Raw genomic sequence first — 24,339 nt, 5'->3', positions numbered from 1 at the left:
CTCTTATTTGACATTGTTTTGAAAGACAAGAACTATTGAGAAAAAGTGCCACAAGTGTTTTTCAAAGGTCTAGTTTTTGTACTAACATATTATCATTAAATCCACTTGATATTCTCTTTTGTAGGCAACGATAAGTATTTCGGTTAAGGGGTCATAAAATTTTATTTTCTTTTGGAAATTGGGGTTTCTATTGGACATTTTGTCATTTGTAGGTTTCATCTAAGTTCAGACATCCTCATCTATATCAATACAACAACACTGAACAATGGTATAATGGCATGAAGTGAAGATCAACCCATGACATCAAAAGAGTGAAAATTACAAGAAGTAAATAATTAAAGAGAGAGGAAAAACACAAGGTACAAGCCATGGACTAGTAAAGATGGAGGCACAAGCAGTGAAGTTAGAACAAAAGCATTACAACAACAACAATATCACAAAGTCTTGAGAAAGTGTCCTAGAGTCCTTTTGTCAATTGAAGTCAAACAATGTATATCATTGTAATTGTAAAAGGTTTGTGTTGTTGCCTAGAGTTGAAGAAGGCACATTTGTTTTTGGATAAGGGCTTGTATTGCGGTTGAGTCAAGGGTTCCAGTTTTGTTGAGTCAAGGGTAGTTGATTCTAGAGTCGTTGATCAGTCAAAACAAAATCATTATATATCATTGTAAATGGACCATTGTCCTTGGCACGTGAGTCCAAAATCTCTTTTATTTTATTTTTGTCTTTATAGGGTGGTAGGGTGGTGCTAGGGCGAGTTGTGGCTCGCTAGGGTGTTGGGGCATCCTTTCAGTTGATTGTTGATAAAACGAGGGTGTTGGGGCGTCCTTCTAGTGGGAGTTGTAGAATAATGCTTTTATATAATTCTAGGAAGCTGTAGCTTATTCTCAGTTGGGGTTGAAGATTAAAGAATTTATTAGAAAAACGTTTGATGGTTTTTGACCCGGAGGGGGTTTTCCACCTAAAAATCTTGTGCCTATTGTCTCTATCTTTTTGCATTGATTTCTACTGCTTTATTCACTGCTGAAGATTAACTAATGCTTTGAAAAAGATTAATTAAGTGCTAATTGCTAAGAAATACTGACTCACCCTCCCTCTCAGTATTTCCAATACTATTCTGGTTATTACAAAATATGTATTATACACTAATGTCTATTTAAAGATTCTCACACTCTCTAAGCTTGAATTTATTGAAAAGACTAAACATATATTGGCAATTTAATTACAAAAGCATTATTTTATTTAAGAAATTATTACAGCCTCCCTAAGTATTTGGTTTGCGGTTCACCCCAACATTAACATTTAATTTGTGATATTGTACAAAAGGTTTCTCAGTATACACTATCTTCATTGTGGGTTTGTTAGGGTTATCTCTCTATCTTTTGTTTATTCCAATTGTTGAATCTGATACTCGGGTTGTGTTTGATATTGTTTGTCCCACTGATAATATTGTGGATAATTAGGGACGATGTGCTCTTTCACCAGTTAAAGGTCAAATATTCCTTGGGTGTTTAGTCTTGTCTTAGTCTTGTTTAGGTCTCTTTGAAATTTTTCGTCTACTTTGCAACTATGCCCCCTCGATAAAGGATGGCAAGTCAGAGAGGTGGTGCAAGTACTTCAACTCCTCAACATAGGAGTCTATTTGGTTGGAATTTAATGGCCACATATTTTGACTTGGTTCTTATGGAGGTCCGAAAAGAAATTCTTCACCTAGAATCTAGGGAGTTTGGGGATTGTCCCTACTTCTCAGATTCTGAGGTGAGTGTCGAGAATCTCAAATGGGTCCCTGACCTTGGGAAATTCAGAAAGAGGAGGTTACATTTTCTACATTCTATGGTTGTGCATCAACAGATGGATACCCTCATACGTCTAGTTCTTCGTGATAAATGGGTGGACAACTATAAGAATTTTGCAGGGCAAGAGGACATTAAGAGACTTCTCAGACATGTGTGTTTTTTCTTGGATGATATTGTTTCACATCTGCATAGGGTGGATAAATATGTCCTCTCGGATTCAGATTCTGAGGAGACAATAGATATCCCTGCTGTTGTCAATGATCCACCAGCTGCTACTTCTCCACCCTCTCATACTTCTCCTTTGTCACCAATCATCATATTAGACTAAAATGTCTTTTATATGCTGAAAGTTTTGTCTATGGTTTTTTGAAGGTATTGTTAGTGCTTCTTGGGTATCTTTGAATTATCTTTTTTGGGATGACAATTGTTTTATTTTCTACAAAGTTTTGGTGTTGGTGACAAATCCCCTGCTCTCTTGGAGAGGCAATATGCTCAAAGTGATCTCTGTTGGCGTCGCTGGTTTTAATGAATGAGTCTTGGTGTAAGAGTGTGGCGACCTTTGTGATTTAATTTCCTGCTCTCTTGGAGAGGTAATTTGCTATAAATTCTTTATGCTGGCATCATTGGTTTTAATGAAGACTCTTGGCGTATGAGTGTGGTGATTCTTATCTTAGTTGCTTGGTCTTATGATGGTGTTACTGCATGTAAAATGATGTATCTCCCCAGTTTCCAGTTCAGTAGATCAACATGCTTAGTTTACTTATATGTTTGAAGGCTTGAGCTTTGAGATCAATCACTAGATCTCACACTCTCAGTTATCACTATAAATTTCATCTTTATCAATAAAAAATTACGTTTACTTAAAAATAAATAAATTTATTACAACCTCTGAATTAGATTCTCTTAATGGAAATATTCCATAAAAAAAAGACATAGATCCTCTTAACTTTCATATCTCTACTAAAATCCAAAAATAAATTTGAGGTTAAAAACATCATTAGCACACCTTAAAAAACCTATAAAGGTTAAGAAATACAACGTATTATATTATAATCTTCATATATCTGTGACAAAACTCAAATCTTATTGCTTATCTCTAACATTTAAATACTTCCCTATTTTAAAGAGTTGCAGGAGGTACGTTTTTAGAGTGGGGCCATTAATATTAAATTAAATCAAAGCAGAGCGTTATCCATGCTTTTTGAAGAGAGCCATTAATATTAAATTAGGCCACTTTAGTACATGGCGTTTTCCACGTCTCTGGGATGCGGTGCTCGCTCTATCCCAATTTCAACTTTCTAAGACACAAAGCCGATGCTTTGAATATCATTTCCATAAAGATATACAACTGTAAGAAACACATCTCTGCAGCCTAAAAGGAATTGGACTTGGACTGTTCATAGTCAAATCCAAATACATTTACATGGAGGTTTGGCAGGGGAAATGACCTTATCTGATCCAAATCAAATGAATCTCGGGCTAGCAGATTGAGACAGGGGCATGGAATGGAATGGAAGATATTTCAAATTCCAAGAAAAGGTTGTATAAATTATTATGAAGTCGAATGGAAGTCAAGGTTGCCTTTGTCTGCATATGCTTTGACGGGGAACTTCCCAGTGGTAGTTTTACTTTGCGCTCACAGCTGTTGTGGCAGGCTCTCATGATCACCAACTGAGGTCCATCAAAACACTGTTTCATACCCAAGTCTCAAAATTGCGGTCCTCTTTGAAACCGATGCGCATAAGATTTGAGTCCTTTTACAGGCGTGTCTCAGTCGCACGCCGTCTGATTTGAGCCAAAAAGCACCTCAAGACCGAGCTATCGCCAGGGTTTTACAGCCAGTTTTTGGTCAAGGTTACTGGAAGGTCAAGCCATCCCGTGGATGGAAGGTTGGGATGATGAAGATATGGCAGGGTTTTAGCTTATTTTTAATTTTAACTTTTTAAGTTTTGCCGGGGTTCGGCAGCTATCATGCAGTCTAGTCTTTGGTCAGTCACAGTGAAACGCAGATTGAAGGTCCGATTGAGATGGATAATGGCAGTTAAGTAGAAACAAAACAAAGTGGTGAATTCTGCCTGGAAATTGTGGTTCAAAAAAGGCCCTAGTTTTAGAGTGGCAGTGGGAAAGCAGACTGCAGGAATACAGATTAGTGGTAAAAAACGAACCGAGTTTAGGGGTTGTTGGGTGCGAATTGAGATTTCTGGGTGAAAATCGGGTCTAGCATGGTAGATCGGGGAACGAGAGATGGTTGCATGATGAATAATGAATCTAGTAATACAAGTGAGTGTTCGCTGATGGATGACGAGTCCAGATGAGGGAGAGGGATGTTTTCGTGGTTGATAAAATTGGTGTCGGCGTGCTGGCGCCCAGTCCAGCAGTATGGCCGCATGGGCAGGCAGGAGGGGGATGGGGGGAGTCACAATGACGATGGTCTTCTGTGGCACAAAGACATTTGCCAGCACGCCTTGGGGGATTTCTCGATGGCCGTTGTCCAAGCCAACTCTTTGCTGGAGGATCAGAGCCAGGTGGAGACCGGCTCTCGGGGGATGTTCGTTGGTATCTACGATGGTCACGGGGGCCCCGAAACATCGCGCTTCATCAGTGACCACCTGTTTTTGCATCTTATGAGTAAGCACCCCCTTAACTGCTTTCTGTTTCTTCTTTTGCTTCTAATCATAACGTAATGTGCGTCTGCGTATCATTGGCCCACATATATGTATGTTTCAACGTATTGTACAGTGATGATTCTAACTTTATACCGCTTAAATATGGACACGCCAGAAGCATGCCAGATAATTAGCAACCATTTACCAATGACAGGTAGCATAACAAGTTACAACTGTTTACAGCCAGCATGACAACTACAAGTTACAACTATTTCATCTATCCTGAAGAATCCATAATTCCTCACTCTGAATCATGACAGTTGGGCTTGTCAGCAAAACAAGCTTTTCTGGCAATGATAAGAAAAAGTACAGCTTGAACTCAAATTTTGAATTCAGTTTAAAAGAACCAATGAAGGCCACTTTTGGTGTTAAATTTGTAGTCTACATCTACAAATTTAGTGTTCAACATATTTCACGTAAAGTTTCTTCATCTCTGTTGTTCTCACCATGGGTTCGGCTATGAACAATACTGCAGTTGAATTATTTGTGGTTGCACGGACATATGTTGGACTAGTGGAATATATTTGTCTTGTCTAGTCTTGCCATAGGGTTGTGCTTCAAGCACCACTGCATTCATAATGCTTGTTATATTATGTGGGACTCCATGAACAAGTTTCGGTGAACTCTGTTTCTTTACTACATCGCAACACAGTGTTTTACTTGTGAGTGCTATTTCTTTGGTCAAGCAAAAAAATTTCCACTAAAAAGAATATAATATACATGATTGTATGCCAAGGCCACAACTTGCTGATATGATACAGGGTCCACTACTCAGGAATTGACTAGCTGATTGAAATGCCTACTGAAAAGCTGACCAATCACCCCAAATGATACAACATCTAGGTTCTGTTTGGATACTTTTCAAGCGTCACCGAGGGGCTGTTTTGTTTATTTTTATTTTTAATTCCTTGTTTGGAGAGTCGTATACTCTGGAGAACTGCCTCTCTCTCTCTCTTTCTTTTTCTATATTCCAATCCACTGTTTATCTGTGAGCTCCAACGCAGTTCTTTGAAACTGGTGCGTTATCTGATGATTGTGATTTCCTTTCTCCATTTAGCTTATCATAAGGGTCTGATATTCTTTCTTTTTCCATTTGATCCAACATCTCCCCCAGTGGATCACCATGTGAGGTTACCAAGGGCTGCAAGGAGGATATATCCTTCACAGCAATATTTGCTACAATTCCCTCAACATTGCCAGGAACAGTGCCACTCCCATTGTGAGGTGGAACTGGAGCATTTGTAGAGTCACGAGTCAGGGATCAACTCGATTTGAGATTGGTTCTGCCCCTGGTGTTTGATCTCAGATTACTTCCATCAAGTAGGCTTTTGATGTCTGCACATCTTTTCGTAAGCTGTAGCTTAGATTTAGCGTTCATACAGGAAGCAACAGATGGTCATGCTCAAAATAAACGTTGTAGCAAAAAGATGTGTTCCTAGTCCGACAATTGGGTACTGCTGCAGTCATTATGATCTAGTATGATTTTTCAAGAAAACCATTGCTCAAATAAACTTCAATACATATTTAGGGAGAGGAAGAAGTTGGCGACCATTTTCTTTGGAGCCATGACAACAAACTTAGCCAAGCATTTCCAATGGCCTCAGGGGAGTTGGCATTCCAATATTCAAGTGGCAGGTTGGGCATCTGCTGCTAGATTGGGATTGAAGATACCGATACAGTGAGTGCATTGGAACTAGGCTACCAAGACCTGTAAACTAGGGCCCATTGCAAATGACATTCAATCTGTCATGCACAAAGATAAATGCAAGGAGAAAAACCCCTTGGCACTAGGGTGCATTACCAAGGTGTCTTCTAAGAAAGATCCTTTGGATTATATATCCAAACTCAAAAATATTTTTTATCTTTGAACATATGTCATTCAACTTGTAGATCAACCCATGGGCATGGAATTAAATATGGGCATAATACTAACAATGCAATATACAAGAAAACACAAGAAAGCAACTAACTATGCAAGTAAAAGTGGAGATTGCCAGAAATATAGATGTATGTGTGTGGGTTGTATTCCAAGGGAAACAACTCACAAAAAATCCTTCAAGTGCCTCCTCATTTAGACTAAGTTACCCAGAAGAGATAAGGATAAGGTACAAAATAGAAAAAGTACAAATATAATTCATGATCGCACATATTTACTGGACTAATTCTCATAAACTATAAATTGGTATGTGTGCATGCAACAATAACAATAGATGAAAGATACTCTTGCTCAAGAAGAAATAAGAAAGTATGCGAGTATGTCTGAAAAGATTGTTGGCATTGTATCCATACATGTACACTCATTTGTTTTAAGAAGTATATATAGTACAAAACTATGGGAGTGATCAAGTATCATTGATCCATTAAAATACAATAAAGTGGGTTCAATTTAGATTAAGTCACCTAAAAGAGTTGAGGATAAAGTAGAAAAGAGAAATATAATCCATGTTCACTAGACTGAGTCTCATCAGTTTGTCCTTTCTAAGAGGCAAACTCCCCCGATTTCTACTATAGTTGGGGTACAACTCTTCCAACAAAGGACAAAATAATTCTTGGGTTTGGTGTAGTTGGGATATTTAGATAGACACATCTAGCTAAAAGTAGTGTTCAAGGTAGTTGTCGAATGCTTTGTTGAAGAAAAGAGGTTCATGAAGGAATGTTGGTGGAAGCCCTACTTGTTGGAAAGCAATACTCAAAGAGGCATGTCGAAAGCCAAGAAGGAGAAAAATTGATGTAGGAGGAACAAGAGGAACTACACTAGTAATAGAGTGCAAAAAATGACAAACTATATTTTGCTTCTTCCATGTAATGCATGGGAACAAGGAGTGCACCAGATCCTTTTTTGAAGTAGTATGATTATATGAAGAACTAGACTAGGTTGGAAGATTCCATGAGCTAGCAAGATCACTACAAAGGGGTTAAAATATTTTGAGAACAATTCTGGATGGATGACAAGAGGTAGGTTCATCAATGGCATGGAGACTTGGAGAGGATGGTGCAGAGACAAATTCAAAATGTGTCTCCAATGCCATTGGCTCACCATGTAGTGGAGCTATAGAAGTTTGATAGTGCATAATTGTCTTGGCAACATGAAGAACTCGCAATGAATGATGCTCTTAGAAAAGAGAAAGCACATAATCAAATTCTAGTGGTGGTTGTTGTGGCACATGGAATGTGTCAAGCATGTTGGCATTGATAAGAAGAGATTCAATGAGAGGGAAGATGTTTGAGTAGAATGATGATCAAAACTAGAGACAAGGGATATTGACTTTGTAGAAAATGTAATAAAGGTAAAGGCCTTTCGATTGGAGACAAGTGATGGTTGGAGAACCCGTTGTATGGTCTTGAAAATGGCCATAATGGTTTCCCACATGTGGATCTACAAATACTATTGCTTGTGTCCTAATGCTTCTTGTTGTTGTGTAAGAGGTTGCACAAAAAATTGATTTCATTGTTATTGAATGGCGTGAAGCAAAGAAAGTAGATTAAGCATTTGTAAAAATTAGTAGAAGCTAACATTCATTGGATTTCCCTTTTCCTTGAGGGTTGTGAGGCTAGTTATAACTACAACTTAATATTACCATAACTTCCTCAAAAATATTCGGAATTAGTATTATGACCCCAATTTGGAAATGGTGTCAAAATTTGCCTTTGATAGCATTGGCGTGACTTCAGTGTGGTTCTTAGGTAAAGAGTGAATTTCCATGTAAGAGAGGATTTTGATGGGTCATTTCTCGAAGACATAACTCTTGCAACATTACACAAAAGCACTATTATGACTGTAATTAAAGAATCGGCCAAAACTTTGCTTATGATGGCATTGGTTTCGCTGTAATCAATCACACTAGAGAAAATATATTTTAGTCGTGATTTCTTGGTGGTTGAAGGGTGTATATTTAGTGAAGGGTTAAGAAGTAAAATATGTCAAGGGGACTAGATCTAGGGTCTTAATTGCAATAAGTCTTATGGTGTTAGATATAGTAATAGGCTAATAGTGTCAATTGGAAACCCTAGAGGTGGCTATGTCTAGAGGCCATGTTCATTTGACTTTGAAACCAATTGATATTAGCAAAACACCAACAATAGAAGAATGATGCTCACACACAAGAAAAAAAGAGAGCAAGTATGCAAGTAAATGTGAATCGAACACATATTTGCACACTCATTTGTGGTAATAAATATATATAGAGTACAACGTTGTGGGAGAGTGATCAAGTTTGACGTTGTCTCTGATAATATGCAACAAAATGGCTGGGACTTGGGTGATCAATTTAGACTAAGTCATCCAATAGCGATAAAGATAAATATTAAAAGATAGAAAATTACAAATATCTAAGTTGCAGAAAACTTGGAAACAGGGATGGGTTTCATATATAGGAATGTGACCTTCCAAGATGGGTGTGTTCGGGAAACACAATATTATATATAAACACATTATCTTGCAAGAAAATAAGAATGATACACATAAATGACACTTAAAAGGAAACTTATGCCCATATTGGCTCCCATAGATGATTAGATCAATGTTATTATAATTGAATCGAAAAACCTTGTGGATCGGAAACTGGTTGGAACCGTTAAAAAAACAGACCAAAAAATCAGTTGACCAAAAACACTTTAAAATATTCAAATTTTAAAGAAACACACACACACACACACACACACACCGAATCGGCCGGTTCAGGATTAGTTCCGTGCAATTTGTACCTAAATAAATGCCTTTTTTATTTTTTGATTTTCTTAGATGGTTGGCACACTTATAATTCTTCCCTAGGCTAGCTTAATATTCAAGCCTATGGCCTTCAGCCTAATAATCAAGCCTATGGCCCTAGTATTGCTATGCAATTCATGGTAATGTTAAATTCTTAAAATAAAAGTGACATTCTCCTTTATCTTTCATTTTCATCTAAAGGAGAATGTCACTTTTACTTTAAGAATTTAACATTACCATGAAATGACTCAGGATGTTTGAGAGTGGTTCCAACCTCATTGCATTTCATATGGAGAAAGTAGAATTTTAGATTTCACTCAAAATCCAGCAGATTTAACAGTTTTTTTCCGGATTTCAAAATTGGGGGGATTACAATGCCATTGGATTTTGTCATGTACGAACTAGTATTTAATAAAGAGCACCAAGCCCTCTATGTACTTGGATGTTAGTGGCATTGGTTGTCGAACTCCTCTATCATGACTCTACTAAAAATGTACCCATCACTCAAATAAAATATTGACATGACATGCTACATTTTTTCTATCTTATTTTAATGCCTAAATGGTTATATTGATGACGAAGGCCCCAATATAGGCAATGATATTGATGATATGTAGGCGTTTGTTGTAGCATGATTTTTTTTGGATGCTAGGGGTCATCTAGAGCCTATTTGTTGATGTATTTTTGGTTCAGATGGATTGCACTTGATGCTATTTTGGTGATGTGCACCCTTACATGCTATGTAAATGAGAACTTTTGCATATTTGTGTATAAATGGTTTGGATTCATATAGATGCACATGAATATATATGTTTTTCTTTAAACTATAAATATTTTATGTGTTTTTGGTAAACCGTTTTTTCTAGTTCTTTACCGGTTCCGATTGGTTCCCGGTCCACAAGGTTTTTCGGTTCGATCACTAATTCAGTTCTGATAACATATATATATATATATATGCATCCATATGAATCCAAGCCATTTATACGCATATAAGCAAAAGTTCTCATTTATTTAGCGTGTTAGGGTGCACATAACCAAAATAACATCGAGCGCAATCCATTTCTAAACTGAAAATACATCAACAAATAGGGTCTAGATGGCCTCTAGCATCCAAAAAAAATCATGCTACAACAAATGCCTACATATCATCAAAATCATTGCCTATATTGGGATCTTCGTCATCAATATAACCCTCTAAGCATTAAAATAAGATAGAAAAAACATAGCATGTCATGTCAAGATTTTGTTTGAGTGATGGGTACATTTTTAGTAGAGTCATGATAGAGGAGTTCGACAACCAATGCCACTAACATCAAAGTACATAGAGGGCTTGGTGCTCTTTATTAAATACTAGTTCCATACCCTCGTACATGACAAAATCCAATGGAAACATTGCAATCCCCCTAATCCTGAAAAAACTGTTAAGTCTACTGGATTTTGAGTGAAATCTAAAATTCTACTTTCTCCATATGAAATCCAATGAGTTTGGAACCACTCTCAAACATCTTGAGTCATTTCATGGTAATGTTAAAAATTTATGTAAAATAATGAAAGATAAAGAACAATATCACTTTTACTTTAAGAATTTAACATTAACATGAATTGCATAGCAATATTAGAGCCATAAGCTTGAATATTAGGTTGGCCTAGGGGAAAATTATAAGTGGGCCAACCAACTGAAAAAATAAAAAAAAAATAAAAAAAGGTAAATGTTTTATTTTGGACTGCGCAGGTATAAACCGCACGAAACTGGTCTTGAACTGACCAGTTACATTAAGAACCTGTTGGTTCAGTACCGAACCAACCTATTTTGGTTCCTAAGCCCTAATTAGACCAATTTTGGGCCTAAATTGGTCGGACAAGCTGGTTTTGGTGTGGTTTTAATAACACTGGATTGCTTAGAAGCAACAATGACAAAGCTCCCTATGGACTGTGGAATGGAAGACCAACTAGTGTCCAACAATTCAGAATATTTGGAAGCAAATGTTACATAAAGAGGGATGACCAGAAGTTAGGAACGTTTGACTCCTAGATAGATGAAGGCATACTTGTTGGTACTCGTATAAAAGCAAACCATACAAGTGCTGCAATCTTAGACTCAACAAGATAGTAAAAAGCATCAATGTGAAAATTGATGAAACGAACTTGCTGAAGACCAAGAAGGAAAGCATAAATCCACACATCTTTTGGAATAGGAAGAAGAAGAATTAAAGCTAGTGGAAGAAAAAGAAGAGGAACACCGAGAAGAGAAGCAACCAGAGGCAAAACAAGAAGCAGATAATTTGCAAGATTTTCAAACACCTTCCAGGACACCTAAACGCTGGCATTAGCAGAATCATCCACTAGAACAAATCATTGGGGAGAAGAGTGCTGGAGTAGAAACTAGAAGAAGAAAACAAGCACAAACTCTAGAGCAAATGCATCTATGACTATTGTCCACAATTAAACCAAGTAACTTTGTGGAAGCTAGAATTGATGAACATTGGATCAAGGTCATGGGAGAAGAGCTAAATCAAATTGAGAAGAAGAAGACATGGAAACTTGTTCCAAGACCCAAGAACAAAAATGTGATTGGTACAAAATGAGTCTTCTGAAACAAACTAACTGAAGATGGAAAGGTGACCAGACATAAAACAGGGCTAGTGTGCAAAGGATATGCTTAAGTTGAAGGGATAGACTTTGAAGAAAATTTTGCTCCAGTATTCAATATGGAAGCAATTAGAGTGCTCTTGGCCTCTATGCATGCTCCAAAAGAATCAAAGTGTATCAGATGGATGTAAAATCAACCTTTCTTAATGGGGAGCTAGAAGAAGAAGTCTACATAGAACAACTAGAAGGATTCCTATTATCAAAAGATGAAGACTATGTTTGTAGATTGAAGAAAGCCCTGTATGGACTTAAGCAAACCCCTAGAGCTTGGTACTTAAGATTGGACAAGTATTTGCAACAACAAGGATTCAAAAAGGGAAATGCAGACAATAATCTCTACATAAAGGAAGATCAAGAAAATATGATCATCGTTGAAGTATACATTGATGACATCATCTTTGGAAGTGACAGTGATAGATTAATTTAGAACTTTGCAAAAGATATGTAAAATGAATTTGAAATGTCTTTGCTTGGGGAGTTGAATTTCTTTTTGGGATTTCAGATATCTTAGCTAGATGGGGGCATTTTCATATCTCAAACAAAGTACATTAAAGAAATGTTGAAGAAGTTCAAAATGGAAGATTGCAAACTTGTAAGCACTCCTATGGTCTTCGGATGCCAATTTGAGCAAAGAAGACGAATCCAATCAAGTGGATCAAAGACTCTATAAACTCATGTTCTAGTAGTGAAAAGGATTTGCAAATATCTCAAAGGAACAACAGACTTTGCACTGTGGTATTTGAAAGGAAAGGAATTGGCATTGATAGCTTACATAGATGTAGATTGTGTAGGAAATATAGATGATAGAAGAAGTGCAAGTGGAGCAACCTTCTACTTGGGACACTGTTTAGTATCTTGGTTGAGCAAGAAGCAATCTTTAGTATCCTTGTCTACAACAAAAGCAGAATATATTGCAACAACAACATGTTGTACTTAGGTCCTTTGGATGAAGCAAGCCTTGCAAGAGATACAAGTAAAATATGATGAGCCTATTTCGATATTTTTTGACAATACGAGTGTAATAAACATCTCCGAGAATCTAGTGATGCATTCCAAGACTAAGCATATTCCTATCAAGTTTCACTTTCCAAGGGACCAAGTCACAAAAAAGAATATCAAGCTAGAGTATATTGGGACGAAGGAATAGATTGTAGACATCTTCACCAAACCACTTACCAAAGATACATTTGAGTATCTCAGACATAAATTGGGAGTAATTTTTGCTCCAAATTGATTTGCACAATCTTCAAAAAAGAAAGACATGGGGAGAGACAATGTCAGGGGGAGTTACCCTTTGCCATTTATATCAAAGGGAAGAGAAAGATCAAGAAGAACGAAGACATGGGGAGCATCATCATAGGGGGAGTATGATGGTTGCCATCAATGACAAAGGGGGAGATCATTGAAAGAAGTTGTCATTGATGTCAAAGGTTGTCCAAATGAAAGATAAAATTACATAATCAATAACATATTTCAAAATATTGTTTTTGGATTTTTGATGCCCTATTTGGATACCCTATCCTTGAATGCATTTTTACTCCATTTACCTAGCTCAAATGGAAACATAACTTATATGGTTGGAATGATTATTCCAAGATCTTTCCAACAATATATGGCACTCCCTCTAACTCCTCACGGTTGAGGAGAAATAATTTTTCAAATATTCACTATTCATTCTGCTAGTTGCACAAGCTAGTCCAACTAGTGGACAAGTCGGCCCAACTATTGGACAAGTGGGCTTAGTTTAGACCCCGAGTGCACTATAAATAGGTGTGAGTAAGAGCATTTCATGTCACTCGCTCAAGTAAATTTGGATCTGTTTAAACAAGTGAAGAAAAGGAGTAGTGAGCTTCATACCTCATGAACCAAAAGTGAAGAGGAGCTGATTAGGAGAGACTTTCTGGGGAAGGATTTTTGGCACATTTTTGAAGGGTTCTTGGCTTATTTTGGAAAGTTTTTTTGGCTTGTTTTGGAAGTATTTTTGGTACACTTTTTGAGGGCTTCTTGTCTTGGTCAAAAGGGTGATTGTAGACTTGTTCTTGAGGGCTGATTTTTGTCCCCCCTTAAAGGCTGAATTTTAGATTTGTGTAGAGGGCCGAATTCCAGTGTGGAAGGCCGAGTTTTAGGTTTGTCTTAAGAGCAATGACTTGTCCCTATCGAGGTCGAATTTCATGACCAAAGTTTTGGTACAAAAAAGGCCAAACTAAAGCCCGTTTTGAGGGCCAAATCTTGGTGTGTTTGAAGGGGAGTTTCATGTTTGTTTTTGAAGATCTAACACTGTTCTCTATTGAGGAGGCCGAACCCTGTTCTGATTGCTTGAGGGCCAAGTTTAGGTGCATTAAAGTCCAAGTTTCAGTCCTGGTTTGGGGCTTGTTGAGGTCGAGTTTTGCTGATAAGGAAGCTAAGTTCAAGGATCATTTGTTGAGTGAAGTTCTATTGCTAAGGAGGTCTTGTTTGGGAAACCGTGTGCTTGTGTGAAGTACAAAGGAGTAGTTGCCACGACGACAAACTTTTTGTGATTATTGAATCTTGTACAAGCTTTGGTGCTGATAAAGTTGAATGTACTCTTTATATATATTAAGAAAAGGATTCCATGGTTTTCTCCCTCTTTGGGCTTCCACATAAAAATATCTATGCTTTGTATCATTATGTGCTTTGCTTTATATTTGTGGATGCATTTACAAGTTTTTGAAGTTAAAAATTCTTAGCATTGATTCACCCCCACACCCCCCTCTTAGTATTGCTGAATATTCCAACAACTATTGCACATAGGTGCCTATTTGCTTAATCATAAAGGGTACGTGGAGAGGTGTGGAAAAGGGCATCTGATTGATGATTTTTGGGAGATAAACGAAAGGTTCTTAGCTGTTATTAGAAAGATGTTCATTTTTAATGAGGGCAAGGGGCATTGACCATAATTCCTATTACTTGTAGAACGCATTGTCCCCTTGAACGTATTAGAAATGAGTGAGGATTGACTAACTATTGCCTAAGACGACCTCACAAGATGGTGTAAGATGCATAAGATAAGATAAGATGAGAAAGTTTATTAATTTCCAACAAATGAGCATAAACTAGGTCAATGGGATTGTCTAAGATAGAAGTGCTGATACACTAATAAAAAAAGTGAAAGTTATAGGGAAGGAGCTCTAGAGCTTTAATAACTTCCTGTTTGTCTACTATCTTAGAGTCCTTAGTTGAGGAGTTCATCCACCTATAACTTAAACCATTTTATCTAAGCAAACAAGCATTCCTCTTGAGGAGTACATAATCTAGCTTAGTGCATGGTTTTTATGTCTTCGATATAGGTCCTAGCAAGACAATTTAGTATCTGAAGGGACCATTCACATAATGGGATGCCGATCCAATGAGGGCTACTTAAATACATGCTAAGGATATAGGGGTGCAGTAGGGCTTTCTTGGGGTGTCCATTAGCATCTTTGATAAACTAAGATTTTGACAATTGTAGTATGGGGGCATCAATATCAATGACGCTGAAGAATTATTGCAACATAAAGAGGTCAAAGGTTGAGCACAATCTAATTTAGCTTGGCTAGTGATTGGCTTCTTGTGTTTTTTTAATATCATGCATCTAAGAATATACACTACAAATTATGATCGACCTTTACATCATTTAACATGATGATGACGAATGGGTGTGTTGTCATTTTATCATTGTCCAATTATATATTTTGTTGTGTTTATTTGTGGCTAGTAGTCTTTGTAATGAAACCATAAACCTGAAATTGTGGGGTCTCCTGATCGTAATTGATATTGATGGCTACCCACCTATTCCATTGCCTCACATGACAATTTTCTATTTTGCTAGTTTTTCTATAGTAATTTGGTTCTGAACTTCCAGAGCCGTTTTGAGGTCCTTAACAACGTTTTTTTGGCAAAACGAGCACTAGACAGTCGTAGATTGTCGAGTGTAGTTGGAAAATGTACTTCTCGGTTAGACCTTTTCAATGGGTTACCAAGCGCCCCAGATTGTATGCAAAGTTATGACCCTGGGAATTTGACGTTCCAACCTACCCTATTGGGGCCCACAAGCCTTTTGGTGCTTCATCTCCTAGGGTTAGGTTTTTGGTTGTTAGGGTTTTCTCATTGCATCTTTATTATAAAAAGGCTTGGAGCCTCATCACATCATAGTGTGGGAAGCCGCATAGCCATCACATCACAGTCTGGGAAGCCGCATAGCCGCGTTAGCTAGTTTGTTTTCATTCTGCATTTATACAGTTTCAAACACTTTTCATTTATTAATAGATGTCAAGTATTATTATATCTCTGTATTTTGGTTACAAATCTGTATATCATTGTTCCCTTCGTAAATTCGAATCAGTGGTATCAGAGCAGTCTGCTCTTTATCTATTTTTCTGTGCATGTCCCCAATTAGGCCGGTTATAAGGAGTTGGGGCTTAAACTGCTTGAGCCCCCTTGCAAGATTGTTCTCGTCGACCTCAACTACCTCTCATGGCGGAAGAAAAGAAAGACGAGAGAGCAGGAGATCCTATTAAACTGTTGCTCGAGGAAGCCTTTGAGTGGCAAAGGTATGAGATGATGTATAATTTTTTCCCAGATCCCTTGATGGATGCTAGTAGGCGACACAACTTTATCAGGTGGCCACTTTGGAGATGTTGTCCCCTTCAAGGTACAAGTTAATTTTGATATTCCTATAGTTGAAGGCCAAATAGATGTGGTTGCTCTAGACAAACGGTTAAATCTTCTAGAAGGGTATTTTTTAGTCCTCAATTTTCCTAATAGAGAAAATATTATCGTTGCACTCCTTGAAGCTATTCTCCATGTCAAGGATTGGTGGGAAACTAATTGTGAGCAAAAGGCCATGGAGGATTCCGCATTGTTTTCAATCACATCCACTTGGAACTCTTTTAGGGATGATGTTAAGGAACAATACTACCCTGTTGGAAGCTACAAAGACCAATACATGAGATGGACCACACTACAATAAGAGAGGGGCCAAGTAGTGCCAGAGTTCACAAATATTTTTCATACCTTGTGCACCAAGCTAGTTATCGAAAACTCGGAGCGACATCTGGTGTTCAAGTACTGTCGCTGTCTGCTTAGATACATCTAGACAAAAATGGAGTTCCTGGACATCTCCTCCCTTGGCGCAACATACCGACATGCTATAAAAAATCGAGCAAAAATTTAAACAGAAGAATCAGGACTTTGGATATGTGAATCCCTCACAGTAGAAGTAGGGCAAGGGCATCCCCATATCATAGAACAAAGGACAAAGCCAGGGTGGATGACCCGAGGACAACCCATCTAAGTCGCAAACAAAGAATAGTAATGGGAAGATGAAGAAAGACACGGGAAAGTGGTGCGAGTTCCACAAAAGCTCCTCTCATAACACCAATGAATGTCACGCAAGGCAGTCATTGGTGGTCGAGCTAAAAGCCCCAGAGTTAGACACAGGTTCCGATTTTGAACTAGACCTCTACAAAGGGAAACAAATGATTGATGTAGAACCTAGTGACACCGTTGCCACCACCAAAGTCTAACAAAATGAGCATGAAGATCCTTAGGAAGGTGAGCGCCTCTTTCACTCATGGATGCAGGTGTAGGGTGCTCCACTACATTTCATTGTCGATAGCAAGAGTCAAAACAACCTCATCTCAGCAGAGGTCATTACTTAGGGAGGTGAGCGCCTCTTTCACTCACAGATGCAGGTGTAGGGTGCTCGACTACATTTCATTGTCGATAGCAGGAGTCAAAACAATCTCATCTCAGCAGAGGTCGTTAAGCAATCAACCAACAATGCTGCTTGTCCTATGACATCATGCCCTTCAAGGATGAGGTATTGTGTGATATTGTTCCCCTTGAAGTTTGTGATGTTCTTTTAGGCCAACCATACTTGTGGAAGTGTCATGCTGTATATGAGTCTAAACCTCATATTGTTATTATTACTTTGGGCAGACAACTATACATGACACCAGAGGTGGCCCCGCCTACTACCATTTCTTTGTTTTCGGCTAAGAATGTAGTAAGGTCATCTCCCACATTCGGAAATTTATCTTCTTCCGGATTTTCTCTCAAAGTAAGGAGAAGATTGTGGCAACACCCATGGCCTTCACATAGGGCTCCACGCAATAGAGGCAAGTGGACAAGGTCATGGAAGAATACAAAGACATCTTCTTCTCACCCACTACAATACCTTTGCATTGTCAGGTCAAGCATTCAATCGATCTAACCCTTGGCGCGCTTCTACCCAATGGGCCAATCTACTGTTGCTCTCTTCTGGAAATTGAGGAAATCAAGTGATAGGTCCAAGCGCTGCTCCAAAAAGGGCACATCTGACTGAGTTCATCACCTTGTGGAAGCCCAATTGTACACATGTAGAAGAAATATGAGACTTGGTGACACTACATTAATTATCGGGCCCTGAACAAAATTACAGTCAGGAACTGGTACTTGATTCTCTAGATTGACGAGCTTCGACTAGCTCAAGGGGGCCAAATACTTCAGTAAGATTGATTTGAAGTCCAACTACCACCAAGTCCCAATAGAACCGATTGATGTATGGAAGACTACTTTCAAGTCCTAGGAGGGTCTTTTTGAATGGTTGGTTATGCCCTTTGTTTTGACGAGAATGCCCCAACTACTTTCATGATGTTGATGGACGATATCTTGCAACCTTTCACCAACTCTTTTGTGGTTGTATATTTGGATGATATCCTTATCTTCAACAAGAGTTGGGCATAACACTTGCAACATATTTTGTAGGTGCTTCACTCTTTGCGACAACACAAGCTTTGTTCTAACTTGGAAAAATGCTCATTCGACATGAACAAGGTTCAATACCTAGGCTACATTATTGATGAACAAGGTGTGCATGTGGATCTAGCTAAGATCCAAGTCATTCGAGATTGGCTAGCCCTAATGACTCTAACAGAGCTTTGCAGCGTTTTGGGCCTTGCTAACTTCTATCAAAGATTCGTGTTGGGGTTCTCTTATATCGTTGGGCCCTTAAGTCAGGTGACCAAGGGCGAAGCAAAGGAAAAGTTTTTTTGGTCTGAGTCACAACATAAGGCATTCAATGAACTAAAACACTGCCTTTGCTTTGCACCAGTCCTCACCCTGGCAAACCTGCAACAATCATTTGAGATTGAGACAGATGCCTCTGACTATGCTATTGGTGCAATCCTCATTTAACGCGGACATCTGTTGGCTTATCACAGTGAAACGCTCTCTGATATTGTTCGGAGATACCCCACCTATGATAAGGAGATGTATTCCATTGTGCAGGCCTGTCGACAATAGAAGCATTATTTTGTGGGGAAGGAGACGAAATCCACACTGATCACAAGCCTCTACAAATTATCTAGACACAAGGGAAGTTACAAAATAACTGCCATCAGAAATGGTCCACATACCTGCAACAATTCCATTTGAACATCAAATACAAGAAGGGTAGCACCAATCATGTCGCAGATTGCCTCAGTTGGTCCCCAATTGTGGCACTAACTACAATTTTCAACTCTCGTGGGCACAAGGCCTTTGGATGGCCACAATTATTCAACAATAACTTGGAATTTGCTGCCACATACCAAATGTTAATGGTGGGCAGGCAAGTTCCAGACTTCCAACTCCAAGGTGCACTGATGTGCTATCTGGGCCACCTTTATGTTCCTTCAAGCGAGCGTGCTAGGCTGATTTGGGAGGTACATTACAATCGGGTGGCAAGGCATTTTGTTGTGGAGAGGACAGTGGTAGTACCGTAGAAGTGTTTTTATTGGCCAAAACTTCAACAATATGTTAGTAAGTAGCAGGTTCTGCATTGCTTGTGCCATTGCCAAATTGGCCTAAGAAGCAAAGCTTGTACACCCCTTTGGCTACTCTTGACCGACCTTGGGAATCCATTTCGATAGACTATATGTCTGGCCTTCCTTCTACCAAGCATGGAAATGATTGTGTGTTTGTGGTCATTGATAGATTTTCTAAGATGGCCATTCTGATTGCTTGCAAGAAGAGTATCATAGCAGAAGCCATTGCCAAGCTCTCCTTCAAATGGGTGTGGGTACATTTTGGGATCCTGCAGACCATCATATCAGATCGGGACAATAGGTTCCTAAGCACATTTTGGTCGAGTCTCTAGTCATTGTTGGACACCAAGCTCACCAAATCAACTGCCTTCCACCTCCATACTGATGGCCACACAAAGGTCGCCAACAAGATGATCGTGCACATTTTGTGAATGTACAACTCCAAGCATTCACGCACATGGGATGAGAGTCTTCCCTATGTTGAACACAAATAGCTGAATTGACCACAACCCCTTTTAAGTGGGCCTGAGATTTCAACCATTGGGTCCCATTGATGTCGCACTACATCTTGCAACTACACAAGTAGAATCTACGAATGTTCAATCTAGAGCTGACAAGGCTACTAGGTTTATTGAACGAATTCAACACATTCGCCAACAGGTCCATGATATCTTGCAAAAAGCCAATAGTATGTATAAATAACGCCATGATCAACATCGGGTGCCACACAAGTTTCAAGTGGAAGACACGGTTTGGTTGCATTTGTAGAAGGAACGCCTTGCAGGGGCCCATCGAAAGCTTCAACCACTTTGCTATGGACCTTACACCACCAACATGGCTGTGGGTGACAATACTTTTGAGCTAAGTATCTTCCCCTTCCTTGGCCTACACCTAATGTTCAATGTGGACCTCGTTTGGCCATACTTTCCAACATTGTTGGACACATTAAAAACCGTAGAGCAACTGACACCGATAGAGCTCAACCCAAACTGCATTGAATAGGAAACAATTGGTCAGATCATCAACACACAGATTAAGAGCACTCACCAACAAAGGATCCAACTGTATCAGGTTGTTAAATTAGGTCAGCTCCTCCACCAAGGCAAGTAGCTCACCAGGGACCAAGTTTAGTAGAAGTTTCCCTATCTTATGAAGACACTCAACGAAATGGAGACTGTTGTCGCCCAAAGTGTACACCTAAATAGGGGTTGTCACTCTGATCCCTACTCACTTCGTTTAGACTCCCTCCTAGCTAAGTCAAGGGGGGTAGTCCCTAAAGATGCATGGAAGGGGAAAACTTGTTGGAACAACAAGTCCTAGGAGACTTAAGGGCAAAACAATTATTATTAGTGTAACTTGATTGTTAATTAGTACAAGTATAAGAATTTATGAGCAATGTATATTAGGATAAATACAATTAAGATCAATAAGGCAGATACAAGATATAAATATGATAGACCAGTGCCTTCAACAATGCTATGAAAGTGCTTGCAAGGAAATAGATACTTCAAGTCACAAAAATAACAATACTGTGAGACAAGTTAGCACAATGAAAAGATGGCACAATATCAAATACGAGCAGATAAAAATAACTCGCACAACAAAAATAACTTGTCCTTTCAAGAAAATGCTCAAGATAAGAATGAAAATGTAAATAGACGATGAACAATATAATCAAAGGCGAGTACAAGGACAATGATACAATATTGCAAGAAAATATGATGCTCACAATGATTGTTATGCCACAAGGGATGAAGAGTTAGAAGGATGGAATGCAAAACTAAACTAAGTGGGGTGCAAAATCTTGGTTACTTTTAGTTAAATGTCTAGTCTAGATGAATCCTTCTTCTCAATTGTTTTGAAGTTAGTCACAAACACAAGTTGTAGAGAGAAGGTTCGGGGAAGAAGGCTAAGGCCTTATTAACGATACCTCCTCTTGCTTCTAACCACCCAAGTGCCTTCGTTCCTACAAGGGATTCGCCACAATAGAAATGCAAGGTCACATGTGTTAATTGTGAATGGGGGTCTAACTTCTCAAATTGAAAAGTGAAGAAGGTGTCCTTATCTTTCTTACAACCAAGCTTATGCTTGGAGGTTAATTTTAGGATGCAAATGAGATGCAAAATGCAAAAATGAGATATCAATGCTTCAATGAGAGACAGTAGTATCAAGGTGTTTCAAAATGAGAAAATTCCAATATGCTTGTAATCACAATGAGATGTACTTCAAAAGAACAAGATTATTAGCTTATATGATCAAATGGAATGACAAGAACAACTCAATGAAACAATGATATTCAAATGACAATTAGATGTTAGAGCAAAACCACAAATGCCTTATTAGAAAATAGTGTGATTATTAGATGTTCTTACTTATTAGACAGTTGAACAAGCAAGAATTTATAGAAATGTCACAGCTTATAAGTTGGAAAATGAGATTGCTAACAATGATTTTAAGAGATCACTACTTAGATCTAGACAAGAGATACGAAATTGCAATTAGATTAAGTAACAAATTAGCAAATGCAAGTTAGGAGATCTGATTGGGATGCAGTGCAATTAGACCTAGGAATGCAAATGCAAGAAGAGCAAACTAGTGACTAAATTTAGGTTGGTGAGTTAGCAAGTTAGTTTAGTGGATTCTCCCTTTTAAATAAGGAGATGGAGGATTTAGAGGGATAAAGATTTCAAACCCCCCAAAAGAAAAATAAACACTTTTTATTAATGAGATTACAGAGATAGAATGCCCTCTAGACAAGAAAGAAGGGCTTCACTTCTTTAAGGAGATTTACAATTGACAACTCTACAAAATATAAGACCTCCTCAAAAGACTAGTGGATTTACTTAAAGATAGCTCACTAACTTCTCAAAAAAAGGACCTCAAATGCTTTCAATCTTGCAACAAGATGATGACAGTTGAGAAGGGCTATCGGCCTATAGGAAAAGAGGTGCAGTGTCTTTGTTTTAACAACACTCAAGAATGATGAATCTCAACTCACAACAGAGGCTTGAAATGTCAATGATGATATCCCTGCAAAACAGATGCCAGACCTGGAAAATGCCTTTGCACCAGACCTCAAAAGCACCACTGTCAAGAGATATCAGCCCACAGTCAACAAGATCAGTCACCAAAAACCTGATAGCCAAGCAAGTTTAGGAGTTATGATACTTCTTATGATTAGTGCATGACCAAATTTATTGTTTTAGCCTCTGCAATGTAACACTTCAGATCTGGTTTGATTGACAGTCTGCAATAGATGAATGTGGAGCAGATGGTAAAGAGGCTATTATGCCTTGCAGCTAGGCCCAAAAGGAATCCCCAACGATGTGATGCAAGAATAAAATTGACAACTTCTGCAATGATGGACAGAGGCCTGCAAAGCTCAGTATCAGTCTTTCAAGCGAAATAAAACAATGATGAATTCCTCTAAAAGGCCCACGACTTATTCTGGAAACAGTCCCCCAAATGATCTGACCTGAAATGGCGTAATCACAAACCCAAATCAATGATATCCTTTACAAACGATGAGTTAAGGATGCAACCAACAAAGGATTAGTATGTAAATCTGGTGACTGAAGTAAAAACCCTTAGCAAGTCTGTGGTTAGGAAGAGAGATGCCCTTAGGACCTGCGGCTAGATAAAAGAGGTGAGATAAGCCTGTGGCTAAGGTAATAAGGCTAGATTAGGCTTGCGGTGGAAAGAAAACACCCCTGAAAACTCAAAATTGTTAGATAAGCCTGCGGCTAGGGTAAAGCACCCTATTTGGCCTGTGGCCAACACTGAAATGGCTAATTATATCTGTGGCCAGCCACAAAAAGGAACAGAACTCCAATCATGAGCCTAAAAATGAAAATACTCCTGAAAAATTACACCTAAGTGAGAGATAAACCACTGAAAAATTAATATGGTGAAACCCTTACACAAGAAAATTGCAGAAGTGCCAGGGCCCAGATCTGAGGCCTAATGGTCTGCGGCTGCCCTCAAGAGTTTTTCTTTGATGCAAAAGAGGCCCAAAATGTTGGATTCAATGCTTTAGAGGCCTTAGAAAACCTAGAAACCCTAGAGATTCTGCAGAAAACCTAGACGATCTTCAGAAATAAAGAAAATGTGCCCAAAACCCTAGCCGTCTAGGCTAGGTGAAACCCTTACACAAGAAAATTGCAGAAGTGCCAGGGCCCAGATCTGAGGCCTAATGGTCTGCGGCTGCCCTCAAGAGTTTTTCTTTGATGCAAAAGAGGCCCAAAATGTTGGATTCAATGCTTTAGAGGCCTTAGAAAACCTAGAAACCCTAGAGATTCTGCAGAGAACCTAGACGATCTTCAGAAATAAAGAAAATGTGCCCAAAACCCTAGCCGTCTAGGCTAGGTGAGGGCTGAAGCCCTCAACATTTTGGCCCTCCTTGATCTAGAGCAGAAACACCTGCAAAAACAAAGTTAAAATGAAGAAAACAAAATGGCTATATATACAAAGGATGAGGAAATATTTACAAGGGTTTAGATGGTTTTATCTAAAAGAAATAATTTACAAATAATTTACAATAATAATCAAAAAGCTCTTGTAAGCAGATCTATCCATTTATAGCACAAAAAATAGAGATTAAATATTAATAATTTTTTTTTTTTTTTACTTCAGATGATTGGCAAAGAAAAACTCCCTTCAACAAATTTTTATGATGGGCCTTTGAGGAAACCCACTATGGGTTCTTAGTTGCTGCGAGCTAAGGAGATGAAGGTTCA

At 38.5% G+C, this 24,339-nt stretch overlaps 1 protein-coding gene across 1 annotated transcript in view; it reads left to right on the top strand.

The window, feature by feature from the left end:
• The first annotated feature begins 3,048 nt into the window (after nt 1-3,048).
• LOC149238752 (putative protein phosphatase 2C 25) overlaps nt 3,049-24,339 on the top strand; it is a 341,969-nt gene continuing 320,678 nt past the window's right edge. Inside the window, exon 1 of the mRNA XM_089373182.1 lies at nt 3,049-4,421. Within this exon, the coding sequence (XP_089229308.1) occupies nt 4,118-4,421 (304 nt within the window). The 5' untranslated portion in view covers nt 3,049-4,117. The remainder of the gene's footprint in view (nt 4,422-24,339) is intronic.

The sequence above is a fragment of the Pinus tabuliformis genome, chromosome 8 (assembly GCF_031772625.1).
Source record: "Pinus tabuliformis cultivar Carrire ecotype Pingquan chromosome 8, CPIR1, whole genome shotgun sequence".
In the NCBI taxonomy this organism is placed as follows: domain Eukaryota; kingdom Viridiplantae; phylum Streptophyta; class Pinopsida; order Pinales; family Pinaceae; genus Pinus; species Pinus tabuliformis.
Note: the sequence above shows the minus strand (reverse complement) of the source record. Positions and strands in the feature narration are given on the sequence as shown.